The 14,693-nt window shown below is 37.4% G+C and overlaps 3 protein-coding genes across 3 annotated transcripts; 2 read left to right on the plus strand and 1 right to left on the minus strand.

Annotated features, from left to right (window-relative positions):
• Nucleotides 1-4,169: 4,169 nt before the first annotated feature.
• Nucleotides 4,170-5,275, plus strand: LOC110855325. The gene is made up of 2 exons (XM_022103753.2): nucleotides 4,170-4,551; nucleotides 4,941-5,275. Exons 1-2 carry the CDS (start codon nucleotides 4,288-4,290, stop codon nucleotides 5,217-5,219), a joined length of 543 nt encoding a protein of 180 aa, XP_021959445.1. The 5' UTR covers nucleotides 4,170-4,287; the 3' UTR covers nucleotides 5,220-5,275.
• A 567-nt stretch (nucleotides 5,276-5,842) lies between these two features.
• LOC110855352 lies at nucleotides 5,843-7,177 on the plus strand. Its single transcript, XM_022103782.2, has 3 exons — nucleotides 5,843-6,061; nucleotides 6,468-6,540; nucleotides 6,610-7,177. Exons 1-3 carry the CDS (start codon nucleotides 5,987-5,989, stop codon nucleotides 6,915-6,917), a joined length of 456 nt encoding a protein of 151 aa, XP_021959474.1. The 5' UTR covers nucleotides 5,843-5,986; the 3' UTR covers nucleotides 6,918-7,177.
• A 4,421-nt stretch (nucleotides 7,178-11,598) lies between these two features.
• Nucleotides 11,599-12,863, minus strand: LOC110855357. Its single transcript, XM_022103785.2, has 2 exons — nucleotides 12,545-12,863; nucleotides 11,599-12,154 (listed from the first exon to the last, which is right to left on the minus strand). The coding sequence occupies exons 1-2, from the start codon at nucleotides 12,751-12,753 to the stop codon at nucleotides 11,683-11,685; spliced, it is 681 nt and encodes a 226-aa protein (XP_021959477.1). The 5' UTR covers nucleotides 12,754-12,863; the 3' UTR covers nucleotides 11,599-11,682.
• Nucleotides 12,864-14,693: the final 1,830 nt, after the last annotated feature.

A 14,693-nucleotide genomic window follows, 5' to 3' on the forward strand; every position in this document is an offset into this window, starting at 1 on the left:
TTAATTGGCATCTTCATATTACCTACGTTAACAGATAATCCATTAATTTAGCATATTTATTTCCTCAAGGAATTAGAGAAGATATATTTTTCATTAGTTTGACGTTTTTCATGGATCTTTCCGTTATGCCATTGTTCTTAAGCTTAGGGCTTTTAAATTTACGATACCCACATAATTAATTTTTCTTCCCGTCTAGTGCACAAAATATTATTTTGGAAAAACGGTGAAAAACCGGTTTTTCACCGGTTTTGGTGGGTGGAAAACCGGAAAAACCGAAAACCGGTTTTCAGAAAAGGGTCCGGTTTTGAATTCCCTATCCCTAACCTTAATCAAAAACGAAGAAATCATATTGAACAAATAGGAGTAGGTCAGTTTTGCTCTGGTATGTACAAAATTTTGTTATCGGGTAGAATTTGATTCACTTATTTCGTGGCGTATCCATTTATGTATCTTTATGTATCATTTATGTATATATCCATTTATGTGGAACTTTTCAAAAAGAAAAGTTGCCAAGCCAAAACTTATACATAGACCAAAAATTATAAATAAGCTTAACAGATTATCAATACGAATGAGATCTTCATATCGAAGGCTTTCCGTGTGATCAGCAAACACTTTTTGTTCCCTTAGCAACCTTCGGGTCATCTTTTTCGAATTGTAAATAAAAACGTTCCCGACATTGTTTTTCCAAAATTCAAAAAATCCAAACTCTCGAATAGCCCCGAGTAAAGACAACACCTCTACCCTTACACTCAAAAATGCCATCTCATAATTTTCCGTTTTGTAAAATATTTCTGGGGTGAATCTACATTGAATTTTGGATCTAGCATTGCCAACTTCTTGTTCTGCCCTGGCTATCTTCTTGTCTTCTTGTTGTGTCGGAAATGCCATCATGATCTTCAGTGTCCTATTTTTTATTTGCGTTCGTGTTAGGCGTTTAGTTCCGTAGAAAAATTTCTTATTTCTGATCCACCCCGCGATCCCTAATTTTTCAAAGACATGATCATACCGGTTTAAGTAAGCGTCGCCTGATATGTCTGTCGAGTTATTTGTTGAAGCCCTCTTGAACCCAATTTTGTATCCCATTTTCAATAATGACACGAAACTTGGGTTTCTTTCCACTTTTGAAGGCACCACGATCGTACTGGTAAAATACGATTCGTACACTGCTAAACTGGCAATCATACTAATGTGGAGAACCCATTTGAGCTTCGTGTTAGTTCCACATATCTGTCTGAAACAAACTGCGACCACGATGAACAAGTTTGACATAAATTTTGTTGTCAGTAAACTAAACGTAGATTTATGTATCCCATTTTCAATAGCGCCAATTGCAATCGCCGAAGCCATCATAATAAGTAGAAGCGTGATCCATACACTAAGTTTGAATGGTGTCACCCAAGCCCACAAACGCAAACTTCTAGTCTTTAAGCTACCCCCAAATTCGCAGTACTTGAGTTTTGTCGTTATTTGAAATTTTAGCCTTAAGCTGGTAAGGAGATGACGCTTTTGGATATCTATTACTGCTAAATGTAGAACTCCACAAGTTAAATTGAGAAACCCTTGATAATCATTAAAAGATAAGTTTAACTTGGACGATAAAAACTCAGGTATCATTCGATAATATGGACATGGATTGCTCGGCGTTACCCAAGGCGACGCTTCACATGTTGATATTCGTTTCCTAAACGGATCTGTGCCAGTGACAAGATTAAATAAAAATCTTTTCCGGTCAAGTCTTCTTCTAAGGGAGAGATGCTTTAATTCAACAAATTCAGATATTCCATCCACTTCGTGAAGGCTTATCCACACTTGACCGGAACAGAAGTGGCAATAAAAACCCCACCGGACATCGATGACCGATGGAATAACATTATGATAAGTAAGTTCGAGCACAAGGGTAAATATTCTAGTAGAAATTGTCCGATATTTGCAATTTGACAAGGTAGGGAATTTAACCGACGATTTGGGCCAAACCATGATAACCGATGTCTTGTAATCTGCCACATAAGCGAATAAACCCGAGAAAATAAAGGTTTCGATGTTCGTCATCTCCCACCTTCTTTCTGGGACTTTTACAATGATATTCAGTACGCATTCTGGTGTAACTAATCGTGTCGCTTGAAAATCTGTGGGTGCTATGACAGCTGTTGTTTTTAGCGTAAATACCGACCCGCTATTAGCGTGAAGTACCTTTTCAAATATATCCACAGCAATTTTAACATAATTGAAGGGGGCACTATCTAAATAATTTAACCGTATAAAACAAGAGCCAAAGTTAGATAAATTTATTTTGCTGCAATCTACGAAACACAATAATGCAACCAAAATTCCTGCCTTTGGAAATTTCATTTTAAATACTTTCTCCAGAACGGGGTTTATTTAGTAAGTTAAATTTTATACTTGAATATGTTTGTCCACGTGTCACCAAATGATTAGTTCCTTAGAACCGACATAAATACTTAACCTTCAATGCATGTTTCACTTCAAGGTGACTTTTGAATAACCCCGTATTATTAGCATTTTCGAGAAAAAGTCATCACAGAATTACCTGTGGGCGTGTATCGCGTGTCGGAATCCTTTCTCTGGCAAGGAGACATCGTGTCCTTTGACCAAAAAGCAATCTACATACAGTAACTACTTATGTAAGATATGTATGTATACCGCATCACGGTAACAGACTGCTACAATTACAACCTGGCAATAATTGAAGACCTGCTCAATTTTTTCGGTCATATTAAAATTGAATATCTCTTCAAAAACTAGAAATTCTTAAAAGTTGTCGGATATTTTTGAGAGACTAAATTTGACATTTTTCAGTTTTGTCGTTAACCCTTTTTTTCTAAGGCCGATCTTCATACAAGCTTAAAGTGCATAAAGTTATGTACAAAAATTGCAATTTTGTAATTTTAGTTCTTAAACTAAATGGATACGATTATTGGTAACTGCTAAAATTGGAGCCGGTTTTTAAATCTTAAACTCATGGGGTCAATACCTGGATATAAATAAAGTATCTAAATACGGTGTGTGTCAACATAAAAGCGCTGACCTATTTTCCAATGTAAAAACACAATTCACATGTGCCACTCTATATGTTCATATATTTGGAAGGATATTTGGACTTTGTGACTCATTTAGAGTCATTCCTATCTACGTTTAAGCTGCCACGATAAGGACTATCTTTGCACAACCTGATTAATATTTGTCGCATGAAAGTAGATCTTATTCAAGTCTTGATTAACTGGTGGCTTATTTACTTTTCTCAACACGTTAAAGAGAACGAACTGACTCACAAGATTTAGCTTCATCTGAAGAAGAGAATTGGGCACGATAAAAATATCCACACTTAAAAATGGTGTTACCCTTTTGAATAGGACATAAATTCACTCTGCATTGTAAATGGAGTAAACTGCAATAAATCGATTCTAATTAATCGATCCTAATTAAAAATAGCTCCATTATTCACTAAGTAATTAGAATTATTGGCATCTATCAGTCGATTACGCAAGATGGTGCAAAACCATTAGCTTAATCTATCTGCAACGCGGACTATAAAATTCCGGAAAAAAATAATTACAAAATTTTGATACCATGATTTCATACAAAATTTTGCCAAATTATGCATCCATTTTCCTCACTCATTTTCCACCATTGGTGCAAAATTTATCAAAATATTGTATCTATTTTGTCCGCTTATTCTGCACCATAGGAGCAGAGTTATGTATGTCCAAATTATTTTCCAAACTTTGAAACGGTTTATTCATTCCTTCGCCATGTGGGGAAGCCACTCCTGAGTTTATTTTAAGTCACAAATATACCTAACCCAAATATGTGCGCATCCGTTCTCATTTACATATTATATCTTTATCCACATAAATTTGCATTCATGCATGCATGAATGTACTTGGTTTTAAGATATACATGCATATCTATATATTAACCAGATATTTTACACACGTTAGTATCAAACTTCCAGTCTTCGGCTGGATGAGATAGTCCGATCAAATATGTAAATAAACAAATCTCAGGTTGGACTACATGCAAAAAATAAATAAAAACGGACCGAATGATAACATATCCACGTAACAATGCTGTTTGCCTTATAAATAGATTTGCAAGCTTATTTCACCAACAAAAAACAGGTTACAATATTCCATATAAATACAAAATGTAGCTCACTTGACCCGCATTACTCTTACAAAAAGCTACGACTGACTCGGTCTACAAAAATCTCGCGTAATAAATTTCCTTAATTCAAAAATTCCTTAAATTTCAATCTCCCCCAAAATGGCCACTGTCGCCACGCTCACCACCCTGTTAACGGCCATACCACCGGAATCCTCCGACACTGCGTCCGTTCTTCGACTACGCCTCACCGATCGGGCCAACGAGCTTCACCGCAACCGAGAACAATTGGGCCAGCACGGAATCCAACCGACGTGGTCGCAGTCTTTGTACAATTTAATCCCCACTGCGCCATGGGCGGAAGAGATCGAGCTTGGTACGGAATTAGAAGGTCCCGCGACGGAAGAGGAGACAGAGAGAAATATGGTAAGACGAACAATAATCAAAACTGGAAGTTCGAGACGCGCAAAAAAATGTATTTTGGAAAGATTATGTATGGAGCTGATTTTTGTAAGGGAAACGCGTTTTTAGAAATTCGAAAAAATCAAATATAACACGCATTACTTGAAAAATTAGATTTTTTAAATTCTTTTTAGATTATTCTCGAGGGAGAAGTATTTATATATAAAAAAATTATTGGTACCGTTGCACTCACAAAAACCAACTCTACAAATTTAAACAAATCTTACGAAAATTAATCTTTGTATAGTTTCTCAAAATTCCGGTTTGTATTATTATATTTTTATTTGTGCTTTAAAATATAAATTTAAAGTGTAATCAAAATTACCTGTTTCATGTAAACCTTTTTCTTCAAGAAAAAACTACGGGCACGATTTGAAAAGATGCGTGAAGCTTTGAATGCTCATGAGACCAGTGCGATAAGGGAAATGCGCCATTTATCTAGAGTCCAACAGGAGGAAGTTCTCACCTTCTGGGAGCTAGCATCCAGCTTGTTTATGGACGTGTTGACCTGGCTGCAAACCGCGTTTCTGGAGGTTCTCGCGAAAATCAAGCAGGGTTGCAGAATCGTGAAGAGGGTGCTGGTCGACATTTTTAAAACGGTGAGGGACTTACTGAAGAAAGTTTTTCTTTGAAATTGTCAACCATTTATTTTGAATCATAAATAAAGTTTGTCATTTTTACATGTGAATATTGTTTGAATAATTCATAAATACTAGATAAAATCAAATGCGGTCGACATAAATTATTTGACATATGTATTTATTCTACACATAAACGAATAAAAAATTATTTGTGGGACATAATTTGCATGGAAATTTTCATAATTGAGATAATTTGATTTAGAATGATATGAACGTGTTTTGTCGAGCGAATTATTTTTCTCTGTCAATAGTTTTTGATGCATAAAATAATTATACTCTCAGAAAACTGGTATTAAATCATTGCAGAGCGGAGTACTTACATATTTATATGACTCTACCAGCACTGGTATTAACGGACTTTACCGTTCAGTAATGTTATGGTAGCTAAAAATTTACCACTCAGGAACAATTTTCTGCCAATCCGATAGGAAATTATTACCAAATCAATACCAGCCCGAGGTATCTATGTGACTCTACCAGATTTTTAACAGTGTGTATCTACAACCGTATTACAACTACATATTTACCAGTATGTACATAAGTATAGCAAATGCACGATCCACACCTTATCCACCTCATAGCTTATCTTATCTTTTCAACCTTACAAAACCAATTAGCTGACTCACCCGTGCAAGTTGATACTTGAACAACTGCACAATACTAAAGTTTAGTAACTTATATATTACCAAAAAATACTTTAATGCATTGTAATTTACGTCGTAACAAGATAAAGAAAACCGTTAATTTCAATACATAAGATGGGCGACATAATAAGAAGCTTGTACACTTCTCCAACCACTCAGGGTTTGAACATTGTCACAGTTGTTGACGCGGTGAGTGATTAAGTCTTGTTCATTTCGGTGGGATAATTAATTTCTACACTGTACGAAATCCAGTATTAAAATATATAATACCACGTGGTGCTCTTATGTGGCATAATAAAAGTGGTATTGTTAAGTAATTTGTGGAGTAATAACTATTGATTTCTCAGTGTTAAAGTTTCATCCATTGCGTATTAAGAGTATGCGGCAGTTCTTGAAAATTTATTACGCATCTGGTGAAACTTCAGTACCGAGCAGCATACATATATAAATTTTAAATGTAAATGAATACAAATGTTACTGCACGGTATTGCTTATCAATACCACACTGACAGCTTCATAGATAAACGAATACCGTCTGATATGCTTTTAATACTGGATTTCTGAGTAACAGTCTAATTATTAATTTATCTTATAGCTCTCCAGCCTAGCCACGTTGAACCTTCTTATCGCCGCGGAAATTAAATATTCGAAAGGAATATATGACAAAGGTATGTACCCTTTGTAAAACTTCCTTTCCGGAAATTATCCAATTTTAAAATTTACCAGACTTTTTCCAGACTTTGCCACAATTGTTACCGTCCTGATGGTAATTTTTGGCACGGTTGGACTCTGCTTAACAATCTGTTTCTACAAAGCTGTCCGTAACCAATTCAGCGAGGGCGGCGTCGCGGTCGCCTACTACAGATTGTGGCTGCTCCTTAAAACGCTCGTTTATCTGGTCGACCTTATCCTCATACTTATCCACGCGCCTGCCAGGATGTATGGACTTCCCCATTTCATGGTCAATTCTCTCGCCGCATTTTTCTTTTTCTTTGCAACTTTGGTAATTGTGATTAATCTGTTCCGGGGCGATTCCAACTATTAATTATTTAACTACACTCTAAGTAAAATTTACTCAAGGTTGAGTAGAAAATGATCCAACCTACAACAAAATTTATTCACCCGTTGGCCAAATTTTGCACAACTTTGGCCATCTTCGTTTTTACTCAACCTTCAGTAAATTTTATTTATGTGTATTTAGAGGATACAAGTAACGCTGACGATATGTTTAAGTGCGACGAAAATGTAATAATCTTATGTATATAGATATTGAAAATAAACCAATTTATCAAATCGGAAATGCAATTTTACATGTCTTGACCTAACCCAGAAGTTTTACTTGTGCATTTTTTACGTATGTATGCACATCATTAAAATTACATACAAATGTTAATCACCTTAAATTAACACAAATCATGATATAAATTCACCTTTCATTAAGGAACAAATTCCATTGTACATATGTAAATGTGTAAATAGGCTCCTCAAAACTTAACAACCTATCAAAATTTTTACGTAAAACGAACAATGCGTCCAGGTACCGCTGCACTTCGTTAAACAAGGAAGGCTAAATATTTCTAGGTCGTGATATAACTCACCCAGATTAGCACCATTCGTGCAGGATTTGGTATGATATACGGTCTCGGAGTGGGGGTAATTTTGGGCTTACTTCTAATCTAAAAAAGTGTCATGACCCTCAAGCACGTGGTCAATCACGTTTTAAAAATTTGGTAAAACTCGTCACATCCTTTACGCACAACAGTAGCTACCCTGCACATAATTTATTTGACAAGCCGATTATAATTTTTCGTTTATCGGGGTCAACGTCATACATAGGGCTGGTTGTGACTGACGGTAGCAAATCAACATGTTAAACATGTTATTTCTCCGCATTTTGTGCATTAGCGTGGCCTTTATTCGTTCTGGTTTAAGTGATCCCTACGGTTACGGGAGTGATGAGTACGCAGCCGCGAAACAGGCCGCCTTGGACAGGCACAACATGTACCGTTCTTGGCACGGCATGCCACCCATGACGATGAACGAGGAGGTAAGCTGACATAAATTATTGTCTATTAAAAAATGGGTCTTTAAATTAAAAAGAATTATATAAACAAACTCTGCCAGATAACTCCTTAGATTTTTAGGCTCTATTTTTTGAGCGAATAATAAAAAAACGATTGTCGCCATAAGTATAAATAAGTTCAGTCCAACGAAAACCAATTTAATACCGTTAATTTAGCTAAATTTGTTTGTATTTTTTTTAATGTCACTTAAACCTAATTTTAGGTTTTAAACGTGTTCAGATTTGGGTATTTAGATCACAATTTCCAAAAATATGTTACAGGGCAACGCAAAATTTCGCAGTAAATTCTCAAAAACTAATCCGGATTAACTATTATAAATTATTCCTTAATGACAAAAAGGAATCCAATGTGTTCAATATTCATTCTGAATTAAAAAAACAGGACTGTGACATTTTAATTCTTGATTACAAAAAGTTATTGGCAATATTTTAAGCTAATCCTTAATAAAAAATCCTGCTTGCGTAAATTTAATCCGCATGGTTCCCAGAAAATTCTACCAAATTATAATCGGATTACTAATATTAATAAATATCGGATTATTAATAAATCTAAAAACGCGATTATCGCAGAAACTAATCCGTAGTAACTAATCCTTAAACCCTACAAAAAATGAATCATTCAATTCTATCTATCTAATAACCTAGCTGAGCGATTCTGCCGAGGAATGGGCCTCCATTTTAGCGTCTGGTCAACAAACCGGACATTCTCCGAAAGAGTGGCGTAACAGGACGGGCGAACCTCTCGGAGAGAATTTGTACCACTACTGGAGCACCGAACCTGGACTGCATCCCGACATCATGGAACATTTCTTAGCCGCTGTGGACGGCTGGTATTACGAACTTTGCGATGGCGTCAAATACCCCCGCTTTGACTCTAATGGCGACTGGAATTTGAATCATAACACGCAAGTTTTGTGGCGGGATAGTGTCGAGGTAAAGTAAATTTGGGAAATTATTAATAGAAACAAGACAAACACTGGCTATTGGTTCGTCACCATGGTATTCTTAGCCTCGTGAAGTACATAAGTTACGAGGGTTACGAGATTTTGTAAGCGTGATAAGATTTTGTCAGCAAAAATCTCGATTTTTGTGAAGCTTGATCCGATTGTTCTTCGTAAACTATTTTATGATACCAAGGAAATTGTGAATACTCTAATCGTTTACAAGGCGGGCAAATTGTTTTCAAATTTGTATCCCCCCGCCGATAAATTAAAATCTTAATATTCCCCGGTTACATTAGTTTAACATTTATGCACAGGTCGGGATGGGCTTCGCTACGCAAGCATCCGGCGGCAAGACGATGGTCGAAGTGGCGGCGCACTACCTCCCCACGGGGAACTGGGTATCGGAAGGGGGCGACAACCTTGGACCACCCATCTGCCACACGGAGCAGCAAATTTGCTCTGCCTACGCGGCCGAAGAACCACTGGAGGGATACTGCGGGGGAAATGCGTAAGGGAATTTATTGACTATAATTATTTTACAAGTTATAAGCTTTCCCGCAATTTACCAACAATTCTTCGAGACATGTGGATTTATGCATTAACCATTAGGCTAAATTATACTCATGATAATTCATATCAAAAATTTACAAAATTCCGTCTTCATATCCTCATGGATCGTCGTTAATGCTTAGCACATCAAATTTGGCCAGCCTAAAGATTTCTAGATATCCGTTTTTCGAATGTTAGTCAATTCTATATTTTAGAATTTTGTACTATTCGAGGCAGAACCAACAGCGTCATTCTGGCACAATTTCACGTATAGTGTCATAACGATTTAAATAATTTTAAGTACTTAAACGATCATTTACAAAATTCCAGACTTGTCCCGATACACAAACCTGAACCAGGTCAAGGTTCCCAAGAAAGAGAGGGGACGCGACAACACATCAGTACACCCGACGAACCCCCCGTGGAGGATGAAGCGTCCGCGGAAGAAACGCTCGCACCGCAAGAACAAGGATCCATGCAAATGTTCGGCAACCCATTTATGATGAATGGAGGCTTGTTCGATAGCATGTTGGGCAGCATGAATGACCGCATGAAGGGGTACAAACAACCCGAAACGACGGGAGGCGATATTAATGCTTACCGAGAAGGAGAGGATTCGGATCAGCATGAAAAGGGTGAAGAAACAAGCGACCCAAATGCCGGCAATGATGAGAGTAAAGAAAACCATGGAGATGCCGCAGATGAGTCGAATGGCGGATCAAAGCCCGCGTCGGAGGAGGAATCCGGGACACAGGGTGGAACGCCAAATTACGGCATGCAGAATGGTATGATGCCCAATGGGATGGCCTCTAATGGGATGGTGCCCAACGGGATGGCCCTTAATGGGATGGCCCCTAATGGGATGGCGCCCAATGGGATGGTCCCTAATGGGATGGTCCCTAATGGGACGATGCCAAATGGAATGGCTCCAAATGGGATGATGCCCAACGGTGTTGCGCCCTACGGTATGATGCCCAATGGGATGGTCCCTAATGGGATGGCGCCCAATGGAATGATGCCCAATGGCATCATGCCCAACGGTATGCCGCTCAACGGTATGATGCCGTACGGCAGTAACAATCCAGTCGGAGGAGCCGGTTATTCTCCGAGTAGCGGACCAAAACCCGCGTCATCGGAGGAGGAATCCAGCACATCAAAATATGACTCCCCCAACGGTATCATCCCGTTCCCCAACATTAACCCGGCTGCAGGTCCCGTATATGGCCCAGTTGGCGGATCAAAACCTGCGTCATCTGAAGAGGAATCCACCACCCCGAGTGGCATGTCAAATTACCCCATGTCCAGCGGTATGGCACCGTTTGGCGGTATGATGCCTTTCGGCAGTATGCAACGGAATGAATAACGATATGTTCAGTGGCAGTATGTTCAACAGCGGGAATACGCCAGACGGCGGCAAGTTTCAAGTTTTTCAAAAACAAGACCCAAGCGCCGGTAGTTCCTCGTGGGGTTGGAACTACAAGTCTTGATGAAAATTTAAAAAAATATTCTAGGCCAACTTTTCCTATTAAAACCAACTCTCATATTTTGCACAGAAATGCGAAGAAGTATATTTCAAAAATATATATGAATAAATACGTCGTTTTCCAATTAACCAATTTATTTGAAATTACTCTCTATATTATTGGCAACTTAGGTTAAAATTGGCAAAACAAATATTAACTATGTCATTAGTTAAAGATATCAAGATAACTTTCAATCTAATAAATAAATTTTGGCAAATAAAATGTGTATCCCTTAATTCGTAATAACTTTGGATAACATTCAAAATTCTGTGCAGAAGAGTGTGATGAAATTCTGAATAAAATAAAATATTTTTTTCTTAACGTTACAGAATCTTTTTAATACGTACATTTTGTACAAGTTAACTAGTTCACCAAAATAAGAACTAAATATTTAATTCTAGTATGGGTACATGAGTTGTAGGAGATGACCATTAAAACGGACCGATATAAATAATTCTGCTTTATGTTATCGCTATTCCCGTCCGTCCCATAATTTTAGACACTGGCCTCAGTTCAAAAAGAGGTCCCTGCGGTCAAGACAAATGATGCCAAATTGGATCTTAAGTTTTATATGCGATGTCCTTTAAAACGAAATATTAATTGGTTCGACGCTACATTCGATCACAATGGTGTTTAATTTGTTTTTATTCCATACACATTTACATATCTATTTTTAAATCCTGACCAAATATTTCCAATATTTGAATGTTTTCACCCAGAAATTGCAACTTGCAAAGTATGATCTCCTTGCTTCGGTAGATAAATCGTGGCATCTGCCTTAACCGTGCAACCTTGCGCGACAGATCCCGCCCTGCTCGGATACTCGCTGTGAAGACTGTTGATATATGAGAACTCTTGAGTCGACCGAATACAAATCGTTCTCCCTTCGAAGTTTGGAAACTCGGAAATTGTCCAGTTCGACCAGCCCGTCACGGCCAGGGCCGTAATTCGGAAGGGGGTCCCCATCCAGGTCCTCTGGTCAAAATAGTGCTCCCTCGACATTTCCAGACTCGCAAAAGTATCTTCATACAAACTTAGCGAAATTTGAGACGTGTCCGGGTTTGCCAAGGGACGGACAAATTTTAACGCGGATGGGGAAAACATGAAGGATGGGTCACAATTTTCTTCGACATAGTGGGCCAACCCGTAACTGCTCGTTTCTCCGATCGACACGTAATTCCACCTGGGGAAATATGAAATTTGTGGGTGTGCAAAAAGAATTTTGGATTAAATACATCGGAATATTTTCAAAAAAAAAAATTTTACCTCTCAAATTTCAAAGTCATTATTTTTATAAATTAAGTAAACTGTACGAAATCCAGCGTGAACCTTGCTCTTTGTTAATTTAACGTTACTTTAGATTTAGTGAAACTTGCTTAATTTAGAATTCAGACTGCACTTACTTTTCAAAAGGGTAACATTATTTTTAAGGGCGCAAATCTTTTAGTGTGAACTAAGAATTAAGTGTTTCTCTTATATAAAATCCGGGTAATGATCAATTACAACTCAAAAATATATATATATATAATGATTCTAAACTATTTTAAAAATCAAAAACTTAAAAATCCCTTACATTCCGAGCATACAGCCCGACCATTTATAATTTAGTCGTTGGAGGGAAGAATTATCCGCTTTGGTAAAAATGTGACCATCCCCTTGGTAATTTTCTTCCTCCCAGAACGTTAGCTTCGCCTGCAGGGTGTCACTCCTTGGGAGGAGACATGCCATCAAAATGGTTGCGACGACGATACGAAAAATATTCGAGACAATTTTGCAACCCATATTTTTCAAGTTTATGTAGTCAACTTTATTTTTTTCAATCCTTTACAAGAAAGCAAAAGATTTATTGCAAGGTAAATAAAATCTGCTCTCAATTCTATCCACCTGACTGTCACGATGACTATGACACGAGCTGATTTATATTTATCAAAGTTGTCAATGCCGTGACGACATTGAGATAATTTATTAAACGAAACTTGTTTTTTCTTCAAGCTTATTACATACATTGGAAAATCCGAGTTTCATCATTAATAATTAATTGAACTCTGTCCACACCTCGTGTCGAACCTTGCCCCTATCTGGAGAAGATAGTTCCAGCAGCCAATAAAACGTGAGGATCAGGAAGGTGGAACGAAACAGAGAAAAACCAGGGTTCACCATTCTTAGCATACACGAAACCATATCAGTTTCCCCAGTTTTTGTGAACTCTTAGAAATTTATCGTTGAAAATGATTTCTCGGTATTAAAATTTCTACCGCTTGGTATGGTACTAGAATTTTACCGGTCCCGTAAAAATTTTCTACCTATATATACATAGGTAGTACCACCTGTTATTAAATATTTGGGTACTTAGAGCGGGTCCTATGGGAACCCGATCACTAGGAATTATGCCCAGAAAATGGTCAAAAATGATTTTTAAGATCTCAAATTTTTGTAGAATATTATAAATACATCTAGCATCCAATTTCCGGAACGATTAAGACCTAAGTCCATCGTCAATCTCGTATTGAAGGTTCTTCTTCACGCCCGCCATTACTGCATTTTCGGAAGACTTTGCAACTTCAATGCTAATTATCTCCTACTTGAATCAAAATTTTCTTAAAGTATCGACTGTTTCACAAAGCTGGGAGTATGTCTTCTTACATATGGCCCACATTATTTTATTGCGCGAAGATAAGGGTTGAATGTGATGTTATCATTTTCAACATCAAACTGAATTTTTTTTCGATTTCTTCTATGATAGTTTTTGCATAGTGGAATGGTCCACGGTCGGTCCAAAAAATTACGTTTTGTATTTCATGATACCTCATTATGAAAGGAATCAGACGGTCTATTATACATTTCTAGAACAGACATGTGTTCCCACACAGTCCATGTGAACTTAATGGTCACAAACATGCCCAATTTGGCCTAATGCCAGAAAAATGGAGAATTTCTTGAGAAATTTTTAATAACATTTTAATTTCTCGTCTGTTTTCACTTCAGATATGTACTTGCCATGAAAAAATTACCTTCCTGGAATTTCTGTCACGTTATTAACGACGTAGGAATCGTGGCCAATGTCCAACTTTTTGGCGAAATTTTGCTGTAGAGCTTGGGACGTCTTGCGTTTACCATTTTTTCTTGACCTTCCGTATATTTTTGTGCAGATTTTTTTGCATACGTTTTGACCCACAATTTATGGATCTTAATATGATACACGTAGTTTGTATTAAGCATTGACTTCTTGGCAGCATCGGGCACGGACGTGGAGCGACACTTTCCAAAAATAAATTTAATCGTTTTTAACTTTCAAGAGGTCATTGTGATGGTTGTTACTAACGGTGCGTATTTGAGGTCGACATTTTCGGATTCCCCATACTTTTTTCTGTAAGTCTTAATTTTTGCACGACCACGCCCTTCTCCGTTGAAATGCAGTTAAGTCTTCTCGAGTCATTGTCACTCAAAATTTTGGTACTTTCAAAAACTCGATTCGGGAGTTCGTCGCTTTAAAGTGGTGTAGGAAATTTATGTTTCATTGAAAACTTATGAAATTTTGAGGGTGCGTGGTTAGATATATTTAGCATATTCTGCACGAATTTCGGATTTCTAAACCTGTTTTTGACGACTCTGCCATTAAACTCCCTAGTGATCGGGTTCCTATAGGACCCACTCTATCTACTAAATTTTAAAAAAGTGTACAGATTTTCAAAAAACGAGTCTCCTCAAGAGGCGTTAATGTT

The sequence above is a fragment of the Folsomia candida genome, unplaced genomic scaffold (genome assembly GCF_002217175.1).
Source record: "Folsomia candida strain VU population unplaced genomic scaffold, ASM221717v1 Fcan01_Sc012, whole genome shotgun sequence".
In the NCBI taxonomy this organism is placed as follows: domain Eukaryota; kingdom Metazoa; phylum Arthropoda; class Collembola; order Entomobryomorpha; family Isotomidae; genus Folsomia; species Folsomia candida.

Bases quoted from the DNA above. Each gene is read 5' to 3' on its own strand.
- LOC110855325 (XM_022103753.2), top strand. From the start codon at position 4,288: ATGGCCACTGTCGCCACGCTCACCACCCTGTTAACGGCCATACCACCG. The intron at 4,552-4,940 runs GTAAGACGAACA...TTTTTCTTCAAG, and splicing joins AGGAGACAGAGAGAAATATG to AAAAAACTACGGGCACGATT.
- LOC110855352 (XM_022103782.2), top strand. From the start codon at position 5,987: ATGGGCGACATAATAAGAAGCTTGTACACTTCTCCAACCACTCAGGGT. The intron at 6,062-6,467 runs GTGAGTGATTAA...TTTATCTTATAG, and splicing joins TTGTCACAGTTGTTGACGCG to CTCTCCAGCCTAGCCACGTT. The intron at 6,541-6,609 runs GTATGTACCCTT...GACTTTTTCCAG, and splicing joins GAAAGGAATATATGACAAAG to ACTTTGCCACAATTGTTACC.
- LOC110855357 (XM_022103785.2), bottom strand. From the start codon at position 12,753: ATGGGTTGCAAAATTGTCTCGAATATTTTTCGTATCGTCGTCGCAACC. The intron at 12,155-12,544 runs GTAAGGGATTTT...ATATTTCCCCAG, and splicing joins TCGGGCTGTATGCTCGGAAT to GTGGAATTACGTGTCGATCG.